This window comes from Acinonyx jubatus, chromosome A3, assembly GCF_027475565.1.
Source record: "Acinonyx jubatus isolate Ajub_Pintada_27869175 chromosome A3, VMU_Ajub_asm_v1.0, whole genome shotgun sequence".
NCBI lineage: Eukaryota > Metazoa > Chordata > Mammalia > Carnivora > Felidae > Acinonyx > Acinonyx jubatus.
In genome coordinates this window covers 22,372,279-22,399,330 of record NC_069388.1, presented here as the reverse complement: position 1 = coordinate 22,399,330, position 27,052 = coordinate 22,372,279, and the positions used below count along the sequence as shown (strand labels likewise).

The 27,052-nt window shown below is 50.0% G+C and overlaps 1 protein-coding gene and 1 long non-coding RNA gene across 10 annotated transcripts in view; one reads left to right on the top strand and one right to left on the bottom strand.

Annotated features, from left to right (window-relative positions):
* Positions 1–27,052, top strand: part of DLGAP4 (DLG associated protein 4) — a 197,920-nt gene that overhangs the window by 144,279 nt on the left and 26,589 nt on the right. For 5 of the 9 annotated variants that reach the window (XM_027070010.2, XM_027070011.2, XM_053199997.1 and 2 more), the window contains 3 exons: positions 20,024–20,385; positions 22,903–22,991; positions 23,515–23,927. In XM_027070010.2, the coding sequence (XP_026925811.1) occupies positions 20,024–20,385; positions 22,903–22,991; positions 23,515–23,927 (864 nt within the window). Of the gene's footprint in view, positions 1–4,489; positions 4,586–20,023; positions 20,386–22,577; positions 22,658–22,902; positions 22,992–23,514; positions 23,928–27,052 lie in introns of those variants that run through there. The other 4 variants (XM_027070012.2, XM_027070014.2, XM_027070019.2 and 1 more) reach the window with 3 other exon arrangements.
* Positions 2,816–4,361, bottom strand: LOC128311125 (uncharacterized). The gene is made up of 2 exons (XR_008289120.1): positions 4,218–4,361; positions 2,816–3,832 (listed from the first exon to the last, which is right to left on the bottom strand). It is a non-coding gene; the product is annotated as an uncharacterized LOC128311125 (long non-coding RNA).

The window sequence follows — 27,052 nt, the reverse complement described above, 5'->3', positions numbered from 1 at the left end:
TCCTGGCTCTAGTGACATACTGCTGGAGTTTAGATCCTGGGCTGCCACCAAGAGCTGTGAGACCTTGGGCAAGTTGCTTAACCTCTCTAGACCTCAGTTTTTTCATTTGCAAAATAGAGATGATAATATTACCTGGCATTAGTCTCAGCATGTGGACAAGAGAAAGAATGTGTGTAAAGCACTGAGCACAGTATCTGGTACAGAGGAACCACTTAAAAAATGTTAGCTGCTGCTGTTATTGATACCCAGGGGGAGAGAGAAGACTTGAAATAGCTAAAGACTGTCCATGCCCCGTGCCTGGAAAGATGTAGGTGGACTAGATGTGGTGTTTGGAGGGATATCAAGTTTTGTCTGCCAAGTGCAGCGCTCTGATGGGGACTCTGGAGTGAATTGAGGCAGGCTTTAGAGAGAGGGTGACCTTCAAAACCTCAAAAGCTGGGTAGGATCCAGGTGGTGGAGATTTTGAGAGGAAGATACCCTGGGGTCTGGGGGTGCCATGGGTAGGGGAGGGGAAGGGAATCAGGGAGGAATGGCAGGGGATCATGGAGGAATGGCAGGGGTTGGCTGCCCAGGGCCAGGAGAGCTGAGATCAAGCTAGAATGCCTGCTGAGGGCCATCAGAGTCAACTAGGCACTCAGAGCCAGGGTTTGTCTCTGAAGGGTCATCACTCCTTGGACCAGTTTCCTGCTGGGACCTATTATTGAGTGTGCTGTGAATAGATATGATAGTTCCAGCTTCTCCTGGAACTTTCTTGCCTTCCCAGGCTTCGTGCGCTTCATGATATGGTGTTGCCCTGCACAGGGGTGTGGTAGTAGTCCACAGGTGTCTGCCTGCCTGGGGACAGTTTGGCCTGGGCTAGCGTAGGAAGAGTGGAACTTGGCTGACAGCACCTGTAACAGCAGGCTGCCTCTGCTACTGCTGCCCCAGCAGTTTCCACAAAGGGGGTGCGCATAACAAGTGTGTGGAGACACTCATTAGAAGAGGGTTTGGGTTCATCCCAGCCAATTCCTCCCTCCTCACAAGCCAACCTCCAAACAACCACCCCCTCTCTTTCCAAAGAGTCAGCCATTCTTGTGCTCAGAGTGCCAGGGGTGAGCCAGAGGAGGGTAGGGAACAGTTCAGACTTGGTCTCTTTCCTCAAGGAGCTTCCATTCAGCTTGGAGTCCCCATCCAAGAAGGTGACAGACATACAAGATACTCTCTGCTTGTGATAAAGAGTCTTGAAGGAAACAAATAGGTGCTGAGAGGGAACTGAGGATGGGGAGGGCATGTCAGGGAAGGTGAGGTGACCACTGGGAAGGAGGAAGTCAGGGGCAGATTGGGAACAGCAGGGCTCAGGACCCTCAGGTGGAAAGTGTTTAGCATATTGAGGGAACAGGGAGAGGTTCTGTTATATCTGGAATGGTCTGCAAGGTCAGGCAGGGCCTCATCAGTCTCCGTGACCTTGTTCTCTGAAGCAAACAACTTTCTTGCCCTGTAGGAGCCAGAGTGTCAGTGAATCAAGAGGTGTTGTTGTTTTTGTTTTTTTAAATTAACATCAGAACTCCCAAATACTGACCTTCTGGTTGGTTTTCATACTGATCCTAAGTCCTCAAGAAAAGGGTTCTGCAGCACTCCCTATTTATTGCTAATTTCCTTTCACATACCACCTCATGGTTCACAGGTTTTGTTGCTTCTGTTGGCAGTTTGTTGCAGGTTGCAGTTATTGCTGTTTTTAGAGGTAATACAACAGGAAGGTTAAGTGACTTGCCCAAAGTCACACAGCTTAATCAAGATTTGAAGGTTTTTTAAAATTTTTTAATTTATTTTTTAATGTTTTTATTGATTTTTGAGACAGAGAGAGACAGAGCATGAGCAGGGGAGGGGCAGAGAGAGAGGGAGACACAGAGTCTGAAGCAGACTCCAGGCTCTGAGCTGTCATCACAGAGCCTGACGCGGGGCTCGAACTCATGGAGTCTGAGATAATGACCTGAGCGAAGTCGGACGCTCAACCGACTAAGCCACCCAGGCACCCCAAGATTTGAAGTTTTGGTTCACTGTTCTTTTTATTCTACCACACTACTTCTGTGTAAGAAGGCCAAAGCAGTAGTTTCTATTTTTAGCAAGGTTGCAACTCTAAAATGATCACAGTTAAAAAGTGTCGTATGGGGCTCCTGAGTGTCTCAGTTGGTTGAGCATCCAACTCTTTATTTCAGCTCAGGTCATGATCTCACGGTTCGGTTCATAAGTTCAAGCTCTGCATCTGGCCCTGCGCTGACAGCGTGGAGCCTGCTTGGGATTCTCTCTCTCCTTCTGTCTCTACCCTTCATCTGTGTCCACCCACTCTCTCTCTCTCAAAATAAATAAACTTGAAAAGTTTTGGTATGGAATGCCATAATAGTAATTGTGTCCAGGCGATGAGATTAGAATGACCTTCTTTCCCTTATTTTCTACAATGTTATTTATAGTTCATTCTTTTTTTTTTTTTTTTTTTTTTTTTAAAGAGAGAAGTGTGCATGGGCGCAGGGCAGGAGCAGAGGGAGGGAGGGAGAGAGAGAGAAAGAGAGAGAGTATCTTAAGCAGGCTCTGTGCTGATGCAGGGCTCCATCCCAGGCTTGTGGGATCGTGACCTGACCCAAAATCAAGAATCGGATGCTCAACCAACTGAGGTGCCCCTGAATTCTTTCTTTTTATTTCCCTTTCTTGAATGTCAGGAAGGAGATTGTAGGCAGATTATAGATCAGCCCCTTCTCACAAACACATTTAACTCAAAGTTGAAATTTTAAACATTCATGTTATAAGTTTTTTTCAATTTTTTTTTACATTTATTTATTTATTTTTGAGAGACAGAGACAGCACAAGTCAGGGAGGGGCAGAGAGAGAGAGGGAGACACAGAATCCAAAGCAGGCTCCAGACTCTGAGCTGTCAGCACAGAGCCCGACGCAGGGCTTGAACTCACAAACCGTGAGATCATGACCTGAGCCAAAGTCAGACACCCAACCAATGGAGCCACCCAGGTGGCCCTCATGTTATAAGTGTTTTAAATATTTTACTTTGTGACTTTTGGATTTGGGGTGTAAAACAGCAAGTTGATATTTGGGGCTTATTGGTAGAGAATTCCTCAGTGGGCTCCTCACTAGCCTCCCCTTTTTAAAAAATTGGGATAAAATGCACATAACAATTTACCATCTTCCCTATTTTTAAGTGTACAGTTCAGTGTCATTAAGTACACTCACATTATTTTACCACCATTCTTCTCCAGAACTCTTTTCATCTCGCAAAACTGAAATTCTTCACACAATTAAACAACCGCTGTCCATTCCTCCCTCCACCCAGCCCCTGGCGGCAACCACCATTCTACTTTGTCTCTGAATTCAACCACTCTGGGTGCCTCATTCACAGGCCCATTTTAAGAGAATGTATTGAAAAGGGGGTAATATCTCTGAATAATTAAGTCTTTGGGTGGTGATTAATTCTCCCAGTTAATGCACACTGCAACTCACAGTTTCATGTGCTCATGTTCCAGCATAGTTGTTAAAAGACTGATCATCTCCTGGGAGGGCTTTCTCCACACAGGTGGCCTTGGTTCCAAAGCCCATGGTGGCTGCATGGAGCCTAGCCACAGCCCCCCTGTGGAGGTGGAATAATAGGACGGGGAAGGCTGTGGATTTAATTATAGGACCCAGGCACAGTTCCTTAACTACTTACTTGCTGTGGGATTTGGGCCAAGTCTTTCCACCTCTCTCAGCCTCAGCTTCCTCCTCTGAGAAATGGGACAGATACTTCCTGTCATGTGGACATCCCAAAATCGGTGAGACAGATAATGGACTTCCTTTTGCAGTCTTGAGGATCCTAGCACCATGTTCAAATGTGGTTAAAGGCAAGGCAAATAGGGCTCCTGATCCCCATTTTACAGAAGAAGCAGAGACTTAGAAGTGACTGGCCCGAGGTCATTCAGCACTTAAGTGACCACATGGGCTGAAAACCAGCCACCCTCACAAATTGCAGCTGTTGAGGGTTCCTTATTGGTCAGTCTTTTGAGGGTGAGAAGACTGTGAAACAAATAGTTGCTTTCCTATCTTACTGGATTTTAAACATTGCCCAAGAAACTCTGTTGTTGATGGTCCTACAGGGGAGGATGAGGGGTTAAGGTTTTCAGTGGGGAGTCAAGGACAGTGATTCTGCACCATGGGAATAGAGCATTTCTGTGATCATCTGGCCCAGGGACAACAAATACTTTGCTCTTTGCAGTTACTTCCCATACTAGGCTCATGGCGGTCTGCATCAGTCAATCCCAGCATTCCCACTGAGCCCGGGCACAGCGTCAGAATCCTTCTTAACACAGGCGGGTACTACCAGTCAACGAGAAATAGCACACTCAGTGCAACCTGTGCCATTTCCAACCTAGTATACTCCCCAGCTTTTACAGATGTGCAGCAATCCTGGCAGGGGAAGGGACTGTTTCAGGGGCAGGTGATGTCACAGGTCTCTTTGTGAGAGTGGAAAAGGGTCTGGCAGGACAGCGCAAAGCCTGGGGAGGTGTGATGAGTATGCTTGCAAAAACATCGAGGCACAGTAGCTCCCAGAGGGTTAGAAGCTGTCAAGGTAAAGTCCACTTTCTTCAGCCCTTGGGTGCTGGTTTGGGCTTGAGGTCTTTGTGGAGGTGCACTCTAGTGAGACTCTACCAGCAGCAGGAGAAGACCGAACTTGTGTTTCTACAGCGGCTTCTAAGCTTTGTAGGATTTTGTGTGGCAGTCTGGCTTGTCATGTGTTTTTACTCCTTGTCATACTGGATGCTGTGAAGTTTGGGTTCTGGAGATTGAAACCTGTAGGGTTTGCACTCACTTAACAGATAACACATGATTTGCCATGTGACGCTGAGCAGGTCCCTCAACCTCTCTGAGCCTCCATTTCTTCAGCAGCACAAGGGGAGATGGTGAGAACATCTCCTCGCTGGGATCACATATAAGATGCAGGTGTAAGGACCTCGGACAATGACTGGGCCACTGCAGTAGCCACCGATTCCTGAGCAGACAATAAATACCACTGGTAATTATGAGTATCAGCCACTAATATTCACCTACTTCTTACACTGCCATTGTGGGGGCAGGGTTCTGTGGGCAGGGTTGGTGACCTTCACTTGGGTAGGTGTTCTTTCAAAGAGATCTTCCCAAATGTTACCATATTGTGCTTTCAGAGGTGGTTGGGAGAAAAATCAAGTAGGGAGGGCTATGGGGGCGTGAGGAGGACTTGTAGTCACGCTGTAGTCACGACTTGTCCCAGTGCCTCTGTCTCCTGCTTGCCAAGTCACTTCTTACAGATTTTTCTCTACTTGCCGTGTCCTCACAGTCTTCTTCCAGGGGGAAGGCCCTGAAGGTCTGTAGTAGTTTTGGGGTAAAGTCAGAAGCAGGGTCCTACCTCCTAAGCGTCAGCAGACATTTGCCTGGGCACCTTTTCTGGGCTGAAGTTGAGGTTACAGGGATGGAAACCACATAGTCACTGCCTTCAGGGGGCTCAGGGTCTAAAGGGAGAAGCAGAAAAGCAAACAGGCCTATCAAACAGTGTGGTGGTGAGGGCCAGTAGCACATCTAAACATGGGACGTTGACCCAGCAAGGGAGCCAGGATGGAGCTGGAGCCCGTCAGGGAAGGCTTCTTGGAGGGAGTAATGCTGGAGCTGAGATCTGGAGGAGGAGGCAGAACGAGGGAGGAGGTAGGGTGTTGCAGCTAGGGAGCAGCCAGTGCAAAGGCCCGGAAGCTGAATAATTAAGCTGTGACCTGTGTTGGCTTAAAGAGGGTGCAGAGAGTGGTCACCACCCAAAACTATCAGATGGTGATGCAGGTGTGGCATGGAGAGGGTGGACGGCTGTGGGTCCTCAGGGCACTGAATCTTCCTGCCCCAGCCCTTGGCCTGAGGAGTGCCTTGGTGGGGCTGGGATTGGGCAACAGCTATGTGGGACTCCATCAAGCCCTTTCCCACCTATCTACTCGAGACCCCCTCACAGCCATCCCAGGGCAGTGGGCAGGGCAAGTCCGTGTTGTTGACATTTTATGGATGAGAGAAACTGAGGCCCAGGAGCCTAAGTGGTGCGGTGAGTGAGTGCAGAGCCAGTGCTCACACGCTCAGACTCCTAGTGCACAGCTGCTCTTGTAGCTCAGAAGCAGGTATTTCGTGGGGGAGGGGTGGCAAGTGTGGGCCAATCTCCTTTTCTGAGGATGGGTTCATCATCTCAGGTAGGGCCTCTGTGCTGCTAGTTTTCCCAGAGGAAGGCGTTTTAAGCCCCATCTGTGCCAAGGCCCTGGTGTTAGTCCTCACATCATTTCCCTTGTAGCTAGGCTGAATGAACATTCTCCTGTGTCTTTTTTGCTTATTGATAACGATTCTCTGGATGCAAAAAACAAAACAAAAAAAGTGTGAGGTATGAATGTCACACACACACACAAATGCTGTCTGATGTCACATCCAGAACTGGGTGTGAAATAGGAGGGCAAAGAGAGGACAAATATCTCAGGCTTGGATGGAATCTGAAAGGTCACACCCACGAGGGCTTGTGTCTTCTCCCGGCAGCCATCATGCCTGTGTGTAGCCTAGCTGAACTCTCCTGGGCAGCTCTGCCCTTTAGAAAGTGCCTCCTTATAATGCAACATGTTTCCCCTCAACAACCTCACCTTCCTGTCCCCACTCTGGTTGTAGTGTGATAACCTGGAGCACATATATGTGTGACAGTCTTCTAGATATTTTTAGATAGTAGCCATACTTTTCTGAATTGGCTTTCTTTTCCAGACCACTATCCCAGTCTCTCCCAGTTCTCCTCACGTTGAACTAGACATGACTCATGGTGCACGTGTATCATACCCCACTTGTGGCATATCTTTGACAGACATCACTAATCAGTCACAGCACTCTTGTTCAGTCAGTCCCTGGCTTTCTCACGCAGTGCTCCATGTGGCAGTGTTCCATGTGGCTATGCCCAGGAGGCATTTCTTTGCCACCTCGGCATTTTAGTGCGAGTTTCTTCAGGACAAGGACTTACTCATCCTGGATCCTACTGCCCGGGACCCAATGTGTGGCTTCCCTTCTGTAAAGTAACAGGATGGATTTGTCACAGTGGGAATTCTCCCCACACAGGTTGCCTTCTTCTCATCAGGTTCCATTTGGCCAATGCCCCTTGTCCAGAATTGCCAACATTACCCACAATGTTATCCGGAGTTCAGTGGGGCTGCACCCCGCCCTGGTCCTTTCTCTGTTAGTGCAGCCTCACACCGTGTCTGTGGTCAGCTGGAGTCGCTAAGGCATTTTTCCACATGTGCTGCTTTCTTACATAACTGTCTAACTTGGGATCAAAATCTTAATATAAGCTCTGAGGACTAGGCCCTCGCCCTTCTTAGGTCTCTGGCACCAGGGCAGGCAACATTGCCAGTGCTGACCTGACCTGAACTCAAGGTTTTCCCCATTCAGTTCTGTACTGTTTCATCCCATCTCTCAGCTGCCCAGGGTTCCTGGCTCTGATTCTGTCACCCGATATGCCACCTGTCACAGTGAATGAGCCTGTTAACACCTTTTTTCTATTCTGGGATCCTCTTGGTCATTCAGAATGATGAAAGAGGCCAACAATCCAGGTGCGCAGAGCAGCAGTGTCTGGCTCTACACACAGGACACGGGGGCCTGTGACAGCCTGTAAAAAGCCGGGCTTCTCTGACCCATCACCAGGGTTTGATGTCAGCCCTCCAGAAGTGAGGGTGTTTGGTTTTTGTTTTTTTTTTTAAGGCATTTTCTAAGTAGTACTTCCCAGACTGGGCCCCTGAGACCTTGGAAAGGCAACAGTGAGTTTCACATGCTAGAGACCATATTTGAAAAGCCAAACCTTGGATTCTCCACCCCGGCTCCCCACTCCCCACTAGGCCAGACAAGAGGCTGTTACATCAGGTTTTTACACTGAAGTGGGGCAACAGCAGCCCTGTAACTCTGAATATCGTCTACTCAGCAGCACCCTCTACTACCAGTTATAACTTTGAGATACAACAGGAAAGTCATGATTCAATAACTGCAGCTTGGAAACTGGCATCTCTTTAAAGCTCAGACTCCCAGGGGTGGTGGTCATAGGTGTCCTGGGGGGTAGGGCAGGAGCCTCTGAGCACAGCTGTTGGCAGAGCTGACTCTGCAGGCAGGTCTCGGAGGATAAGTAAGACGACAAGATGATGTTTGTGGCAGATTCCAACACAGCATGGACAAGGGGTGGGGCGCCTGACTGGCTCAGTCAGTGGAGCGTGTGACTTTAAGTTTCAGCCCCATGCCAGGTATAGAGCTTTTTTAAAATTAAAAAAAAAAAAAGAAAGGAAGGAAGAATAGCAAAGAGTGAATGTTGCCCGACAGGTTGCTCACTGAATACTGTTGCAGTAATGGTGGAAATGGATTTTGGAAACGGCATGCCATTTGGGGTCCCCTGGTCAGAGGCTGAAGGAGGTATAGGGCTCCACACAGGTGGCTGCCTCCCTGAATGCCTGGAGCGGGTGGTCTCCAGGCTGGGAATGTGAAGGCATCTTCCTTTCTCAGTCTGGGGAGAAGAGGGAACACATCCACACTTAGAGCCCCGGACAGGGGGTCCCTGCTCTGCCACTTGATGCTCAGCACATGTGCCTTTCTGATCCTCAGTTTCCTTGTTTGTACTGTGAGGAGGTTGCAGTAGTGGGGTGGGTCTCCAGATACTGTGTGGGAATTCCAGATGGGGAACAAAAAAAAGGAAAACGGGAGCTGCTCTGAGGAACCTAGGGTGGGATGAAAGTCCAGAAGCCTTCCTCAGTTCCCCCTTGTGGGCCCTCAGAGCCTGGTTTGAAAATTACTGGCATTGCTATCTCCTAGGATGTTGGAGTTTGGAGGCTCCACATCCTCATTTCTAATCCCAGCACCCCTTTGACCGGCTGTGTGACCTGGGAAAGGCGGCCTCACCTCTCTGAGCTTCACTTTGAAACTGTAGGAGCCAAGTTGGGAAAGTCCTGGGTGACTGGGAAGCCGATGTGAAGGTTTCTGGTATCTGTGGTGAGAGGGCCAGAGCATCTGGGACCACACATCTGGAGAAGGGCCTGAGGAAGAGGGCCGCTGGCAGCAGTGGTCACAGGCGTGGGTTGGGGTGTACCTTTTCCTTCCATGTGCTGGGGGTTCTGGTCCAGGGTTCGCCAGGCCTCTGCCCCCCATGGCTAGCAGAGCCAGAGGCTGCCACCTTCTAGCCCACTCAGGAAATCGTCACACCCTGCTTGAGGATCCTGGAAATGGGAGCCTGTCTAGGTCCTGACTGGGGAATTGGCCTGGCCAGGATCTCAGCCAGGCCCTGCTAGGTGGCGCCGAACTCCAGCCCTGGGCTGTGTGGTGAAGTTGTAGCCAGGAGCACTGGCTCTGGAATCAAAAAGGCTGAGCACAGATCCTGGCTTTCCCACTCACTGGCCATGTGACCTTGCGCTGCTCACTTCTTCTGAGCTTCCCTTTTTTCCTCTTTGAAACGGGAATGGTAGGCCTGGTGAGGTGATGAGCTGAGAAGTTAAAGTGCCTCATGCTGGGCCAGCCCACGGCCACCCTCAGCCAGGGGAGATGCCCCAGAGCACATGAAGTCTTCCGGCCCAGAGACCCAGCTGACCTGAACTCTGGGTCCATCTGGACGGCACTGGACTGCCTCTAGCCCCTTAACCCTCCCTCCAGCCCCTCAGGCCTGGACATGTCAGGACAGAACCCTCTCACACCCTTGCCCTTAGCTGGGGTGCAAACAGTGCTTCTGAGGAGCAGCTGTCTCCGGGGGCAGAGGGAGGGGAGTTGCCACCAAGCAGGTCCCTCCCAGGCAGCCACTCCAGGCCCATGAAGGGGGTTGGCCATCTGTACTCTGGGCAGGGCTCTCCCACCGCCTGTGCCCTGGTGCCAGGAGTCTGGAACCAGACCCGGTCTGCCCACCAGAAGGGGCTTTCTCTGTTTTCACCGAGCCAGACTGGAGATGCCAGCACAAGTACCTCCTGGCTGCCTTAATTTCAAGGTTCCCAAGGGCCTCCTTCCTTTCCAAGGGGGAGGCCCTCACAGACAGCCTTCCTGATGAGAGCTGGGGGAGAGGGGCTAGAGCTCCAGAAAAAGCAAGGTCTGAGGACAGCTGCTCCAGCAGTCACAAAGTCCACATAGCCACGTGTGCCACAGGCTACACTAGGTGGCAGGCAGGTACTGTACTGTGTTTTTTAAAACTTTGAATGAACTAACTCCACTTCAACATTTGAAGGTTTTATTATTATTATTTTTTAAGTCCAGATTTCTGACTTCTCTCACCCAGGTCTCCACAAGCAGCTGTGGACCAGAGGAGTTAGATAACCAATCCCCTATAGACATTTGAACTTGTGACCCCCATTCTAGGTCAATCCACTTAGTTAACAGCTGGGGAAACCAAGGCCCGTAAAGGTTCAGGTCCGATGCCCACCACATCCAGTGTTGAGTCTAGAACCTGGTACCTTGGCCTCACAGAGCAGAGCTTTTCTGCACTGCCACTCTTCAAAGTAAGAAGCCTATTCCCTCCTCTATAAAACGTCAGTGATAGTTATCTCCCCTCCCAGGCCTATGTCTGGAACAAAGTAGCACCTGGCCAGGACTCATTCAGTAATGATTCTTTTAAATATGTACTTGTAATACGCCCTCACTGGAAAATGTTGCTGGAAGTGCTGCTTGCTTTCTTTCTCTGCCAGCTTTTAGGAATGGTTATTTTCAATTTCTGATACCCATTCCTTAGGGTTTATTGAGCTCTTATTACCACGGCCTCATTGCCCAACTTCAAGCAGACTTACTCAAGGCTTTACTTCACAACAGACTGTGTTCCTGTAGTGGAGGCGGGGGGTGTGGGAGGGCTCACTTAAAAGCTCAAGGCCCTGGTCCTGGGCATTAGATTCCAACTCAGAATCAGGAGTAAATCATTCTTCCTTGAGCCTCAGTGTACCCAACTGTCAAATAGGGATTTGTTCATTTATTCAATAAATATTTCTAGAACCCAGCCATGTACTGGCCTGGTGCTGGGAAAGCATTGTAATTATACAAGATATTTAGGGTCTCTACCCTTAAGAACCTATGTTAGTCAGGAGCTCTTTCTGGTAGGAGAGAGACAAAAAACAAGTAAATCAGTTAGTTGGTTAACACTTGAATGAAAACAAATGGGGTTCTCAAAGCTGAAAGCTTTAGACAGGGCGGTCAGAGAGGTCCTCAGATCAAATGGGAAGGGGTAGACATGCAAAGATGAGGTGGGGATCATTTCAGGCCAAGAAGAGCAGGTTCAAGGGCCCTCAGGTGGGCATGTGCCTGGAGTGTCTGAGGAAGAGCAAAGAGGCTAGTGCAGCAGGAGTAGAATGAGCAAGGGGAAAGTCTAGGAACTGAGGCTAGAGATGGGGGTGGCAGGGGCCAGTTATTGTAGGCCAACGTGAGGAGTGTGCCTTCTATTCTTCATGGAGTGGGGAGCCTTTGAAGGCTTTAGAAAGGGAAGGAAGTAATCCAATTTGTACTTTAAAAAAATTCTTCAGGCTGCTGCTGTTGGGAGAGGGGCTGTGGGTGTGCTGAACCACTGACAAAGCAGGGAGGCCAGAGGGCAGAAGATGGAAGCCTAGACCAAGCCGGGGGAATAGAGGGAAGCCAGTCTCTACAAAATGTGCTTTTGTAGGGGAGGGGCAAGGCCTTGCAGATGGAGGTGGGTGGTAAGGGGGGCATTCCAAGGCTTCTGGAGTGTAATCGAGTGCATGAGGTCCTCTCTCTCAGAGAGCAAGGCCACTGTGGAGGAGGAAAGGATTCAGATTCATTCTGGAGGCTCTCAGCTTGAGATGGCCTTGGCAGTGCACATGGAGCTGCCTGGTGCACTGGGCTATTGAGATAGGAGGTGATACGCCCTTCTGGCTGCTTTCATGTCTGGTGCTGTGAAACCCTCCAACCATGGTCCAGTTTTGGGGGGACTTTATGAGGGCTGCTGTGGGTAGGAGGAAGATGCCACTGTTCCTATTGTCCAAGCGGCCCCAGGAAGCAGAGGACCCTGTCTGAGAGGAGACAGCCCTCTCTTCAGCCTCCTTGCCTTGGTCCCTGTCTTCCCTTTACCAGTTACATTACCTGAATTCTACTTTACCAAGCTGTGCCCTGCCCACATCGGTCTTCACATGCCTTGGGGGCTGTCCTGCTCCTTTGCTCACAGAGGATGCCTTGATGTGAAGGCATTTCCTTGCCACTCGGTGACTATGGTCCATCCTTCTAGATCCAATCAGTGAGTCTTAATGTCTTCCTGACAGGCCCCCAGCTTGTTTCCCCAGGAGGTGATCATTCTCTCCTTAATCCAGAAACATTGGTAACAGTAGTTGCAGGGGCCCAGCTATGATTACAGAGCTTCCTGTCTCTCATCTGTTTGACTCCTACTCAGGGCATACTGGATATTGCATCCCATTTTCTGGGTAAAATAACTGATGTGCCCAAGGCTGCTCCTCCACATGACCCTTACCCAGTTAGTGCAGTGGGTGGGGGGCATAGGGTAATAGTCAACCTTCAGGCAGCCTGAGTTTAAGCCCCAGCCCCAGCTCTGCCTAGCTGGGAGGTGAGATAAGGCAAGTCGTTTCGCCTCTCTGAGCCTCACCTGTAAAATGGGCAATGACAGAGCTACCTCACGTGTACCCATTTTGAGGCTTCAGTTGGCTAAGGTACCATCCATTCTAATTATTCATAGTAGTTATATTCATAAAATCTGACAAACACTGAATTAATGAATACTGAACCATTGCTCCTATGGGAAATAGAGGCCCTGCACATTTTCACCGACTAATCAGCACGTATATTGTTTTGTGTGTGTCTGTTTAAAGATACCTTATTTAATGTACTGGTGATTTATTAACACTGAATTGGCCAATAGCACTATAACTCACACTTGAACAAGGCTTATCTGCCACGCGTTTTCTCCATAGGCATATCACAGCCTTCTTGCACTCAGGAACGCTAGATAGCACTTCAGCACTATACTTGGGGGCATTTTAAATAGAGAATCACCAATAAAAAGTACAAAAATGGAAAAACATAGCACTAAATGGACCAGGAAACGGACACTTGTTTACAGTGTGAGAGCCGAAACAAGAAGGCAGAGAGAGTCACCTGTTCAACCTTAGCCGGGAACCTTGTGCATTGGGTGACTCAACTTTTCCTCTGTGCGTGTCTGAGAGTGACCACAAACCCCCTGTGACTATTGATTTTGGGGTTACAAATAAATTTTATCAAGGAGGTGAATTCATAGTTACAGGAGGATTGACTATATGTGAAGAGTTTGCTCAGGCCAGGCTTAGTCAGTGCTCAGTGTAGGTCTGCTTTTAGTATTGGAACCATTACCCACAGGAGTGCATCCTGGTTTCTGGACAAGACTCTAAGGCAGGGCCAGGGCTCCCTGAGCTATGTGGCTTTGTCTTCCCCAGTGTACCGCCTTTGTGTCCTCTTGGCTCCTATGGGTTTTGGGGTTTGAAACAGGTATAGATTCCAGAGGCCTTGAATGCCCCCACTGAAGGGTTTGTTCCAAGTCCGCTCACTGGGACTTGGCACCATTGAAAGGTTTCAAACCAAGTAATGATGTGGCTGGACTTCTCAAATGGCCCGCCAGGGTGGAGGAGGTACTGGAAAGGCAGGACAGGAGGTTGGGGGACCAGGGAGGAGCGGTGTGGGTGGTCCAGGGGAGGCTGGCTCTAGGTCATGGGGAGAGGAACAGATAAGAAAGGCAGTTAGGAAGCACCTGGTTGTGGGGAGTGGTGGGGGGTTCCCAGGAGGATTTTGGGGGTAAGAGGTGCTGCCAGGCCCTCTTAGTGGAGTTTGAAATTAAAGTTTGACATTGCTGACTCTTGGGGCACAGTGAGGGAGGTGGCTTCCAGACTGACACAGTGGGAGAGTGGGGGTCACACGGGTTGTCAACAGGAAAGTGGCTCTGAGAGGGCAGTCTGTCCCTGATCCTGACCCAGCTGCTCAGAATTCCCTTCCAACTTCCCCGGCTTCTGGGGAAGAAACAGGGAAGAAGGGAGGAATTTGAGGCTGGTAAGTGAGAGCTTTGAGTTCTGTTTTTTACCATAGCACACAAATGTGAGTGGCCTGATTTAGCTGTGTGGTTTCACAGGTTGCTCATTGGTGAGAGAGGGAATGGGATCTTCTAGGCCCTCAGCCCTTCCTTTGACGAGCCCTTTCCTAAGCCTGGCAGAGCCAGCAAAGGGAGTTGAGGCGGCTCTGGCTCCAAGGCCAGCTCTGTCCGCTCACGTGGGGCTTAAGAGGGCCCCACTGCCTCTTCTGTGAAGCCTGCTGCCATAGCTCTCATGCTATCTGTGGCCCCCACATCCACTCCTCTTCAGGAGTCTAGGCCTCTTCTTCAGCTCCCCTGCCAAGCTTGGACCCCTGGCTGCCTGCAACACAAGGGTTGTGCCAGGCCTCCAAGGCACTTGCAGTGGGGCTAACTTCCTGGGGTTGTTGCATCTATAACTCTTGGGAGATGGGAGTCACAGCCATTCCACTGAGTGTTTGAAGCTCTATTTGGCCATCTTATTACATCTTGATGTTAAAAAACACAGTGTAGAAATAAATTCATTCTGACCTGATAAGAGTTTGCTGGATAAAATCTTGAAGCAGAAGGCAGAAATGAGACAAAGGGAGCTTCTTCTTAGAAGAAACAAGGACTTGTGTGCTGTGGAGCAGGAGGCTGGGCTGGATGTCTGGGGCCGGGGGCAGGCTGCACGGAGGAGGCATTGCACAACTGGCTCCTGTCTAAGCCTGAGCTTGAGGGATTGGCATGGCCAAGCTGGGGGCAGGGAAGCACGTGGCCCCCAGGGGCAGTGGCTCAGTGTGCACACATTGCTGTGGCTCAGCAGATATTTCACTCGGGGTCTTTGAAAATGTGTGTAAGGACCAGCTGGAGGAGATGGTCACACTCAGGGGTGTTCACTCTCTAGCTTCCTGGGCTGAAAAGTTTTCCAGAGTGAGTGGATGAAAAAGTTGGACCTATGTGCTATGTTATTATAAACTATGGCATGTGGAAAATCTCCCAGGGCCAGGAAGGGCCGCAGTCACATCTTGGAAGAGGCAATGCTGGCCAGGTCCCACATCTTGGGTCTCTGGGGCACTTGCCCCACCTCTAAAATTTAACTGGCAAATGATGACAGTGCACCGTCTGGGCTAGTAACACGCGTGGGACACACTCTTCGTCAGGGGCATGGCCACAGCCCTGAGTGCTCCAGCTGACCCACAGAGAGAGGAGGGGGGCAGACTGCCTGGGCCAGCAAGAGCGTTGGATGGAGGGACTGGCTGAAGGACCTAGAAAGGGATTCTGGTAGAATGAGCGCATGTGCAAAGGCTTGGGTGCATGCGGAGTGTGGTGTGTTTGGAAATGGGTGCATGTGGCTCTCTGAAGCTGGAGGGGCCATCCTAGGGGGTGGGGGGACAGGAGATGAAGCTACAGAGATGGGTGGTTGGGACTAGGCTTTAGAAAGGGCTCCAAATTTGGGAAGAGACAAGAACCTTGCATACTCCAGTGTTGGGAGCCTTCACTAAGGCTAAGTAATCTTGATTTGGGGCAGCTGAAGGGTTTTTATAACAATGATGAGGTTCATTTTCTCATTCAACAAATATTATCGAGAGCTTTCTATAAAGCTTAAGGTGTTGCCCTGGGCCTGAGATATGACCCAATATGCCAAGACAGAGTTCCCCCCAGTCCCAAGCCTATAACCATCAACAAGTAAATGCCTAAATGAGCTGATGACAGATGTGACAGATGCTCGAATGGAGATGCTGGCCCATCTGAAAGCAGAGGAAAGTCAGAGGAGGCCTCTCTGAAGAAGTGGCATTTGAAATGTGAGGAGTGGAAGCTTTCCAGGTAGAAGGAGCAGCATGTGCAAGAGCCCCAAGGTGGGAAGAAGGGCGGTGACGGTGTTGCTAGAAGGGGCAGGGGCAGTTGTTGGCCTGTATTTCATGGCATTTCCCACTTGTGAAATGAGAGCTGTTCTGTACAGTTGGGTCCCATCCCCCTGCCCTGGGGAAAGACTGTGCACAGAGCTGAGGGATGCCTGCCACCCGGGGAGCCCCTGACAACCTGAAATCCTCCCTGTGAGTCACATTACTTATCTGGCTGTGACTTGTGCCCAGGAGACAAAAAAAAATCCAAGATAAGTTCACCTTTCCTCTTATCACACCTGGCCCGGACTCTCGCTAGTTCACTTTCCCTCTAATGAGTGGCTGTCTCAGCCAGGGCTCAGGCCTCTGAGTACGTGTCAGCAGGACTCTGGACCTAGACAACCCTGAGCAGGAGGCTGGAGGGTCAGTCCTCTGTCCATACTCCTGATTGTGGGCACCTCACTGTCTCCTGATGGGGGTGCCTCTTCCACACAGATCCCTGCACACACTAACTCCTCCAGGCCAGTGGGAACTCCACCCCACAGATGGGGACAAGGACCCTGACTGGAGTCACACAGTCTTTGTCAGACTTAGAACCTACAGTTCTGGGTCTGCCGGGCACTGTTGGTCATTGGCTTCAACGAGCTGCTCTTAATGTCCGGCTCTTGCAGGAAAACTTTCCCCAGGGTTGTATAGAGAACCAGCCCAGCCTCTCCGACCAGTGACCTGGGGATAGTACCATTTTGGCTCACAACCCCCACCCTAGGCCTGGCTCCCTGTGTGCCACAAACTAGTAGCCATGCCAGCCCTGGGCTGAACCTTACCCTCTGTGACGTAGCCTATGTAATCCCTCCCTGTGGCCATCAAATTAGTATATGACAGAGCTGGGATCTGAACTCAGGCTTGTCTGGTTCCTTGCTGCCCTCTGGTTTCTGGCTCCTTATCATCAAGTGTATGGAATGACTCAAATGGTAGGATTTCAGGTAGTAGAGAGAAGGGATTCAGAGCAGGAATCTCTTCTTCATTCAATGATGGGAGGTTCCTCACCTATCCTTGAGTAAGAGAACAAATGGGAAAATGGTTTGAGTTTGTCAAGGGCTGTGTGAATATGGTATGCTATTTAGAACTCCTCCCCACCCACTGAACAGATGAGAGTACTGAAAAGTCCAGAGTGAGGCAGGCACTTTTGTGAGGAATTGCCAGGGCCTAGAAGCCAGGCTTCTGCCTTTAGCCTAGCCCTTCTTCCCCCAGCAGTCAGATCTCAACTTGGGCGTCCCCCTGCAGACAGGCTCCAGGGTCTAGCAGGACACTGTGGGGCACAGTGATCAGTGAAGGCCCTAGACACCTGCAGCCCCAGCCTGGCAGAGAGGGGCCTGAAGACTGGGTAGCAGAATGAGGTAGGCTGTGCAGCCAAACAGATGTGGTTGCCACTTACTGTTAGCAACTCTGGGTGTTATCTGACCCTGAACCTCACATGCCCCTACTATAAAGTGGGCATAATCATATCCCCCTTTTACAGAGTCACTGTGAGGTTTAAATTACAAAGCCATAAAACCGAGCACAGCTCAGTAAATGACCCACCTTGAGGCTGTGAGCCTGTGTGCACAGCCAGCTGAACACAGGAGCCCATCTTGCTTGAGCAGGCCTTTTCCTTCTCTGGCAGTACAAGAGAGGGTCATGTGCCTGTTGACCAAAGCGCCGCCCCCTGCTTGCTCTGCTGCCCATGTTCTTCTGCCCATGTGCCACATTTCTCAGGTGGGGTAGGCAGAGACTGGGTGTGTCTGGTGGGATCCCCAGGCTTTCTCAACGCCTCAGCAGGACTGGGAAATTCTGAACAGAGTAGGAATTGAGTGCTCCTGGTTCTGAGCTCCCAGAGCCCTTTGTCACCTCCAGACTCAGGCGTGAGGCATGGCTCCCAGCTCCTGGGCTCTTCTGCTGTGGCATCTGTTACTGTTCACTCATTTCATGGCTGTTTCTCTGCTGATGAGGCTCCTAGCTTTCCTGGAGTCTGTATAGGGCCTGGCCTAACACAAGTCTGTCAGATGAACTGACAGATGGAAGGGCTTTTTAAATTAAATTTTTATATTTAAGTAATTGTAATTTACATACAGTTGTAATAAATAATACAGAGGGATCCTATCTACTCTTTACCCAGTTTCCCTCAATGGTAAAATATTGCAAAATTAATATAATATCATAACGTATCAGAATATTGCATAGTATATCATAATACCAGAATACTGACATAGATACCATCCAGCCAATCTTACTGACTTCACCATTTTCCCTTTACTTGCTTTGTGTTTAGTGCTCAGCAGCTTCGTCGTGTGCAAGTTCACGGTCCACCTCCTGTTCTAATTCTTGGCACACAGAGGATCCTTCTTGTCACCCTTTTATAGCCACAACCATGTCCCTCCCTGCCTCTACATCACCCTCTGACCTGCATCTCCCTACCTGCCACTAATCTCCACATCTTTATAATCAGGTCATTTCAAGAATGTTTTGCAAATAGAACCATACAGTATGTAGCTTTTTGAGATTGCTTTTTTCACTTGGTATAATTCACTTGAGATTTGTCCAAGTTGTTGCTTATATTAGTAGCTGGTTCTTTTTTACCGATCAGGGGTATTCCACAGTCTGGATGTACCACAGACTGTTTAACCAGTCACTGAGGGGCATCTAGGTTGTTTCTAGTTTTGGGCTATGACAAATAAAGCTGTCATGAACACTCATATATAAGTTTTTTTCTTGTGAACATGTTACCATTTCTATGGGATAAATAAATGCCCAAGAGTGCAACTGCTGGTTTGTAGAATAATTGCATATTTAGTTTTAAAGGAAACTGCCAGGGGGAGCAGATTCATGATCTTTGTGATCAAGAATTTGTGAATTCAAGCCCCACATTGGATGTAGAGATTACTTAAAAATAGTCTTTTAGAAAAGAAAAGAAACTACCAAACCATTTTCCAGGGTGGTGGTACCATTTCACATTCCCACCAGCCACATATGAGTAATTCAGTTTCCCCACATCCTCACCAGCACTTAGTGTTGTCACTGTTTTTTAATTTAGCCATTCTGATATGGTTGTGTAGTGACATCTCATAGTGGCAGATGGATAGATTCTGCTGTGCCTTGCTCACGGCCCCTGTGGCACTGGGCCTGGTTTTGTGGGTTTCTGTTGGGCCCTCACCATGAACGGTAGCACCTTGAAAGCAGAGCTCAAAGTCACTCATCTGACTCCCACTCCTAGTCCCAGTTTGTTTTAGTCCTCATGGGGGAAACAGCATTTAGAGTTAAGATGCTGAGAAAAGCCCCAGGATCTGACCCAGCCCCTCACAGCAAGTAGCTACTGCTGTTTCAACAGCACCTTCTGTTTCAGACAAAAAGTTGAGCATGTAAGAAGCCAGCTGTGGGCCTTTACTGTGGGCCAGTCCCAGGCCAGGCTGGAATGGGATTCAGAGATGACCCCAGCCCCCACCATGGTAGGGCCTGGTTCCCTGAATCATGGTGGAGAATGGGGAATTGGACAAGGTATGGTGGACTCTTGAGGGAGGCAGACTGGTATATGGGGTTTTATACCATATAATAATGAGGAGATGGTGGGAATAGCAAGATGGGAGTAGGGTTAGCTGGACCCTAAAGGATGTATTGGTCTTTGACCAGATAGAAAGGGGGCATCCAAGCAAAGGGAAGGTAAAAAAGGAAGAGACCAGCAGGAACAGGACGTCTGTCCGTGAGCTTGAGGAGGGAGCAAGGTTAACATTCTTTAGCACTCCTGACCTCTGTATCACTGTCACCGCATCCCCTGCCACTGGGTCAGGCTCTTTCACAGCCTGTGGCACCATGGAATTTATCATCTAGTCCATGCCCCAGCTGGATAATACCTTTGTGTGTGACTATGAGGTGGAGGATGTCATTGGTCTATGTTGGCATTCCCATCTAGACCTGGCCTTGGACTAGTAGAAGAGTGGGCAGGGCCTATGTCTGTCTGTCTTGGTCACTGCTGTGTCAGACCCCCATTCTCCTGCTCCACAAATCCTTCCTGAGGGAATAACCAAGGCCAGAGCTAGGGCCAGGTCAGGTGGGGCCTCAGACTTGAAAGGGGTTCCAAAGGTTTGGGACCTTACCTTCTCCTTGCCCTCCTCTCTTCTATCTGCAGGTTCATCATGTCTAGTGGCTTATAAGAAGACCCCACCACCGGTCCCTCCACGTACCACGTCAAAACCCTTCATCTCTGTCACAGTCCAGAGCAGCACCGAGTCTGCCCAGGACACCTACCTGGACAGCCAGGACCACAAGAGTGAGGTGACAAGCCAGTCGGGCCTCAGCAACTCGTCAGACAGCCTGGACAGCAGTACCCGACCGCCCAGTGTGACACGGGGTGGAGTCATCCCAGCCCCTGAGGCCCCAGAGCCACCCCCAAAACATGCAGCTCTGAAGAGTGAACAAGGGACGCTGACCAGCTCTGAATCCCACCCTGAGGCCATCCCCAAAAGGAAACTGTCATCTATAGGAATACAAGTAGGGGTCCCTTTCACACTCTTATGTCCTCAGCCCACCCTGTGCACCTGCCTGCGTGTAATTACATCTGGTGGAGGCCCACTAGGTCTCCTGGGCAAAGTGGTTTGTCTCTTTTGGAGGGTTGGCTCCAAGTGGCCGAACCAAATTCCACCCATAGCCATGCCTTCCTTATGTTTGCCCACATGTTGCAATCTGTAGCCGTGGGCATGTGTCCCTGTTTCTCCAGTGGGTCATCCCAGTCAATGTAGTTACACTCAGCCAGCCATCTCCTATCCACTGTTCACCTGTCTGTCTGTCTGTCCACTCCACCCTTTGCCCTGCCAGCCAACGCGTGGGAGGTGGGACTGGCCTAACAGTTCTCTAATCCAAGGTCAGCTCGGGTGCGGAGGCCGCAGCCCCGGTTGGCAGTGGGAGCAGCATGGAGCCTAGACGTCGATGGGCCTGGGGCCCAGGACCCAGGGCCCTTGAGCCATGGGGGTTGCTTGAGGGGAACTTTACCCAGAGCCTTCTCGGGCCTGGGGGACAGGTAGGTGGTTTGAGGCACCAGGCCCATGTCAGGTTGAGAAGTGTGATGCTGGTCCTGAGGTCTCCCTCCATGGGAAAGGATCCAGGCAGATATTTCCCCAGGACCAAGTGGCCAAAGCCAGCAGACCCTCCTGGAAGCCAAACTCCCTGTCCACCCACAGCAGGACAGGGTGTACCAGCTCCCCTCTACTGCTTCACAGCACCTCCTGTACACATCAGACCACAGTAATCTGTCTTGTCAGCTGAGCTGGGGAAACTTGAGCCCTGCTTTGCAGATTCAAGAGTTGCTCTCAGTCCAGAGTGCAAGGACTCCACCTGCCCTGACTGAGCCTCCAGACTAAAGTGGAACACACTCAGGGCACGGAAGAAGGAAAGTGGCTACAGTGAGCATTGAGCTTGGGGACGGCGGAGCCCTCAAGGAGGTCAGGGTGGTGTGCATTGTGGCTTAGGGCTGGAAGGGCTCTCCCATTTCCCCAGCTGCCTCTGATAACTGGATGTGGCTGAGTGGATGGCAGAGGGCTAGAATGCCAAAAGAACTTGGGACACAAGGGAGACTGAATGGGTTCCAACCAGAGAAAAACTCATTAGCCAGTTTCTTGCACTTGCCTGGGCTTCAGTTTCCCCACATGTACAGGAACAGAGTTGTCCGGGAGATTAATGTTTTCTGGGCTCCTTCATAAGGGGTTCAAGTCCCTGCCCTGTGCAGCTGCTCCAGGAGGGATTCTGAGGGACATAGAAAGTAGCCTAGTCTCTTGGTCTTAACCACGCAGGGTCTTTGGGCAGCCCCATCCTCTCCCTGGCCAAACCAGATACTCCAGTCTTTTCAGAAGGTCTTAGTCTCACTGTTGGTTCCTTTCGTCCAGAAATTTACCTGGGGATGAGCATCCTAGCTCTTGGGCCTTCCCCTTCCCTGGTTTCATCCCCACCTGTTCCAAGCTCTTGTCGCAGCTCTTTGAGATTGGTGATGCTGTACTCCCTGAGCTGGCGCCTGCTGAAGGAGAAATGCAGTTGCATCCCTGTGGCGAGGAGGAGCCTGGCGCCCAACCCTCTGCCACTTCTGTGAAGCCAAGAGATTGGGAGTCCCCAATTTCCAAGGATCCCCTGACAACCCTTATCCCATCCCTTGGTACCTCAAGCCCTAGGTCAAGTGTGGATTCTCCCTCATCCATGAGCAATGATGGAAGGGCCGGCCTGGCTGCTCCACGTCCATGCAGCTTTGTCCCAAAGAAAGGCAGATTTGGGGCATCACTGCTGCCGTGTTTCCTTCCACTTCACGGGAGTGGAGAAAAAGCACTAGCTTTGCACTTGGCCCTGTCCCTGGCCCTTTCTGCTGCTCCCCTGGCCCTTTCTGCGGCTCCCCAAGCCCACCCACTGCTGAAAGTAACCTCAGCCATCGAGGCCCAGGGACTGCATCCTGTAGCGTCCTGGGACCTTATTGGCTATTGCCTTGGGGGCAGTTTTCAAATCCAGAACTGATGTCCAAGGTTTGGCCCTAGTACAGGCGCCTCCAGCCTGCCCTTCAGCTGCAGGGTTGGGGAGTGATCTTTGCCTCGAGACAGCCCCCAGCTTCGACTACACCAGATAACGGCTGTGGCTTTGTGTGTGTGTGTGTGTGTTTTCTTTCTCTTTCGTCGTCCTTTTTTTTCTTCTCTTTGATGCGTGTAAAGGAGAGGACTAGAAGGAACGGTTCCCACCTCTCGGAGGACAACGGACCCAAAGCAATCGATGTGATGGCACCCTCCTCAGAGTAGGGAAAGCCAGTCATCTCCACCCCATCCCACCTCCCGCCCACCCACCCGCCCGCTCCACGCGAATGAGCAGTGCCCGGCTTACCTGGGTCCAGCCTCGGGCCCACGTGCAGTGTCCGCATGCCTCGTGTCTGTCTGTCCTTCTGCGTCGTCCCACTAATGTGAATTTCAGCAGCAAGTGTGGTGTTTGTTTTTTATTTTTGTCTTTGTCTCCGTGCCGTTGCTGTCGTTGTCCTTCAATAAGGTTGACTGCATTCAGCCAGTGCCAAAAGAGGAGCCCAGTCCCGCTACCAAATTCCAGTCCATCGGGGTTCAGGTAGAGGACGACTGGCGGTAAGTCGCATAGAGGCAGTGGCTGCCTCTCCCTCTCCTCCCCTTCCCTCTGCTCTCACCTCTCCTGCTCTCCCTAACCCACTTCTCCTTGCTGGATTTCTGATAACCAAGCTGGGTTTGGGGTTTGGGCAGTGGCCCAGGCACTGGAGGCTGGGCAGGCAGGCGGGCGGGCCCATGAGCGCTTGCTCTATGAGATCAATTGGCCCACGGGGGGCCGCAGCCGGCAGAGACACGGCCCAGCACCCCAATGTTGGTGGTCTTCTGGCCCCCACTGCAGTAAACAGGCAACCTTATGACCTTGTCCATGTGTGTGTGTGCGCGTGTGGGCGCGGGTGGGGCAAGGGCTGAGCAGAGAATGAGGCAGGGGCTGTGGGACCCGCTTCAGGCGCATGGTGAGCAGACGATGCATCCGTTTCTCTGTCTCCCGTGTGTCCGGGTCGGGGTGGCCTCTGGTCTCTGGCCCTCTTGGTGACTCTCACCCCTTCCTGTCCCCACCCCACTCCACCCTCCTGTCCCCCCCCAGAAGCAGCGCCCCCTCTCACAGCATGTCCTCCCGACGGGACACCGACTCAGATACCCAGGATGCCAACGACTCAAGCTGTAAGTCATCTGAGAGGAGCCTCCCGGACTGTACCCCACACCCCAACTCCATCAGCATCGATGCCGGCCCTCGGCAGGTCCCCAAGATTGCCCAGATCAAGCGCAACCTCTCCTATGGAGACAACAGCGACCCTGCCCTAGAGGCATCCTCGCTGCCCCCGCCTGACCCCTGGCTCGAGACCTCCTCCAGCTCCCCGGCAGAGCCAGCACAGCCAGGGGCGTGCCGCCGGGACGGCTACTGGTTCTTGAAACTACTTCAGGCAGAAACAGAGCGGCTGGAGGGCTGGTGCTGCCAGATGGACAAGGAGACCAAAGAGAACAACCTCTCTGAAGAAGGTGAGTGCTGCAAGGATGGGCCCCGGGCTGGAGAGAAAGGTGCACAGCTCGTTCTCCAGCCTCGGAGCCTCCAAGTGGGAAAGGCCGCAGTTTCTCGAGTCAGCTGTGAGCTCTCCTCTTATTTCCATTCTTTCCTCCCTTCTGTCTATCTACCTAAGCTGAGCTTTCTCAAGGAAAGGTGTACAGGCTGTGGGCTTGAATCCCAGCCCTTCCCTTCCTAGTGAAGTGACCTTAGTCAAGTGCCTCCGAACCCTCCGTTTCTTCTATGTAATGTAGAGCTACTCCTGCCTTCTCTGGGGGTATTTGTGAGGATTGAAGGTGGCAGTGCATGTAAAGGGTCCGAAGACGTGTGGGACACAGAAAATTGGTACCATGCTTATGTCTTAAACAGCTCCTTATTGAGTGCCTACTGTATGCCAGGCACCAAGGATCTAACCATGGGCCTCAGCAGAGTGTGAGGAACTGTGAATGGGTGAAATAGAAGCCATCTACTTCTCTACTTCTGTTTCTCTCTATCCATGCCTCTTTCCAAAAATCCCTCTAGGAAATGAGTTCCGGAAAGAGCTAAAAATATGTAGGGAGCCTAGATTCACAGGTGGTTGTTAGCAGGAGAGAGGTGGCCCCTGGGAAGCTCCAGGCCGTGGCCCCAGCAGCTACACTGTGCCCTGACTTGGTTCAGTCACAGCTCATCCTCCAAGAGAGCCCCTCTACAGAACATGCAGGAAAGACAGGTCTCCAGAGTATCCAGAAAGGATGAAGTCAGCATCCCACTGACACCTGATGGCGTGGAGCCTGAGGAGGGTACCCTTGGATAGGTCTGTATCCATAGACCTTTAGGCCAGTTCCCAGGTTTAATGTCACACCTGCTGCTGCACAGGGAACTGTTGTGAGCTGTGTACTTAATAACTTTGCACAGTAAGAGTATTTAACAAATCAGAATGGAGCCAAGGACCAGAGAGTGCACTGAAATACTTCTAATAGGAACCGTCCAGCCCACTGCCTGACCTCAGACTTCTCTGCTTGCAGCTGTCGGTAGCTGTACATCCTGGTATTTGCCTTCCTATTGCTTTTTTTCTTTTAAATGTGATTACCTCTTAATTCTTCTCAAATCAGTCATCGTCATGTGTTGATTTCCTGCTTATAAGAGGTGAGTAGTTAGCTGTATCACCTCTGCCTCCTGTGCCCCACCCTGCATGTCTTACATCACAGTTTTGGCTTAAGTAACCACCAGTGTATTTGTTTACTGTAAGCATGTAAATATTATTGTTCACTGCAGAGCCTAATACTATATTATGGTTTAATTTCCTTTTCTTACACACTTTATTTTTCCTAGAATAAATGATTGCCCCATCTTTTTTATACACTTCATTTTCTAAGTTCTTATTTGAAATGTTTTACACACTCCACCAGATCTGCCAGCCTTCATCAGTATTATTTTTCAGATATGCAGACATACCAGATAATCTCATGATTTCATATTTTTCCTAGTGCACTTCTGTCCTCTGTTCTGATCTGGCTAGGTTACTCTCTGGGCCTGCTGCCTCACTGCTATCCAGAAACTTCCCTTTTCATCACCTGGGACTGCCCTTGGCCGCTGTCCCATGGGGGACACTCTGCTTTCCAGACCACGTGGCCTTCTGCTTTCTTGGCATAATCCCTCAATTTTGCTGGAACACACACCTTTAGTTCGAGATAAATTTTTGGCAACTGCATGTCTTCATTCAGACCTCACACGGTTTGGCTGAGTATAAAGTTGAAAATAACAAATTATATATGTAATGTATATGTATATGTTTGTATATATAACATATGTATGTATAAAAATGAAGTTGAAACAATTTTCTCTCAGGATCTTTAAGGCTATATTGTGTTTAGCTTCTGTTACTTGTGCTGAAAAGTTTGATGCATTCTAATTTTCAGTCCTTTGTGTGTTTTTACTATGGAAGCTGTTAGGCTCTTTGCTTGACCTCTCTTGTGAAATTTCTCAGTGCTGTGCTGTGGAATGGGACTTTGTACAGGAATGTACTGTGCCCATAGTTGATAGCCCCTTTCTATATGGAGATGCAGGTCTTTTGTTTCTGAGCAACAGCCTTGCATTAATTCTTAAAAATAATTTCCTTGCTTTCATTTGTTCTGTTTTCTCCAAAATTTGTGTCACTCAGATGTTGGACCTGCTGGATTGAGCCTCAGTCTCTGATCTTTTCTTCCTCATATCTTTTGGTTATCTTTCTGTAAGGCTCTTTCTTTTTTTCTTTTCCATGCTATAACATCTTTATTGATAAATAATTTGCATGCCATGAAATTCACCCATTCACCCTTTTATTTTTTATTTTTTGAGAGAGCAAGAGTGAGTGCATGTGCACACACATGAGCGGGAGAAGGGCACAGAGAGAGAATCCCAAGCAGGCTTCATGATCACAGATCCCAACATGGGGCTTGACCCCACAACCCTGGGATCATGACCTGAGCCACAATCAAGAGTTAGACGTTTAACCAACTGAGCCACCTAGGTGGTAACACCCTTTCAAAGTGTACAGTTCAATGGCAGTTAGTACACTCAGTGTTGTACAACCGTCACTGTTAATTTCAGAACATTTTCGTCACTCCAAAAAGAAACACTGTAACTATTAGTAGTCACTCTTGGTTCCTGCCACTTTCTCAGCTCTTAGCAACCACAGTTCTGTCTCGGTGGATTTACCCATTCTGGACACTTTTATAAACGGAATCATACACTATCTGGTCTTTTGTGTCTGGCTTATGTTTTGTATAACATTTTTAAGGTTCACTCAAGTTGTAGCAGTATCAGCACTTCATTCCTTATTGCTGAATAATATTCCATTTTGTGGGTATACTTCATTTTTTATACATTTCGTCTGTTGATGGACATTTGGGTTTTTTCCACACTTTGGCTAGTATCAGTAATGTTGCTGTCAACACCGTGTATAAGTTTTTGTGTGGAAGTATGTTCATTTCTTTTAGATATATGCCCAGGAGTAGAATTGCTAGATCATATAGAAACTCCGTGTTTAACTTTCTGAGGAACGTGCCAAATGATTTTCCACAGTGGCTGCACCACTTAACATTACCACCAATGGTATATGAGGATTCCAATTTATCCATATCCT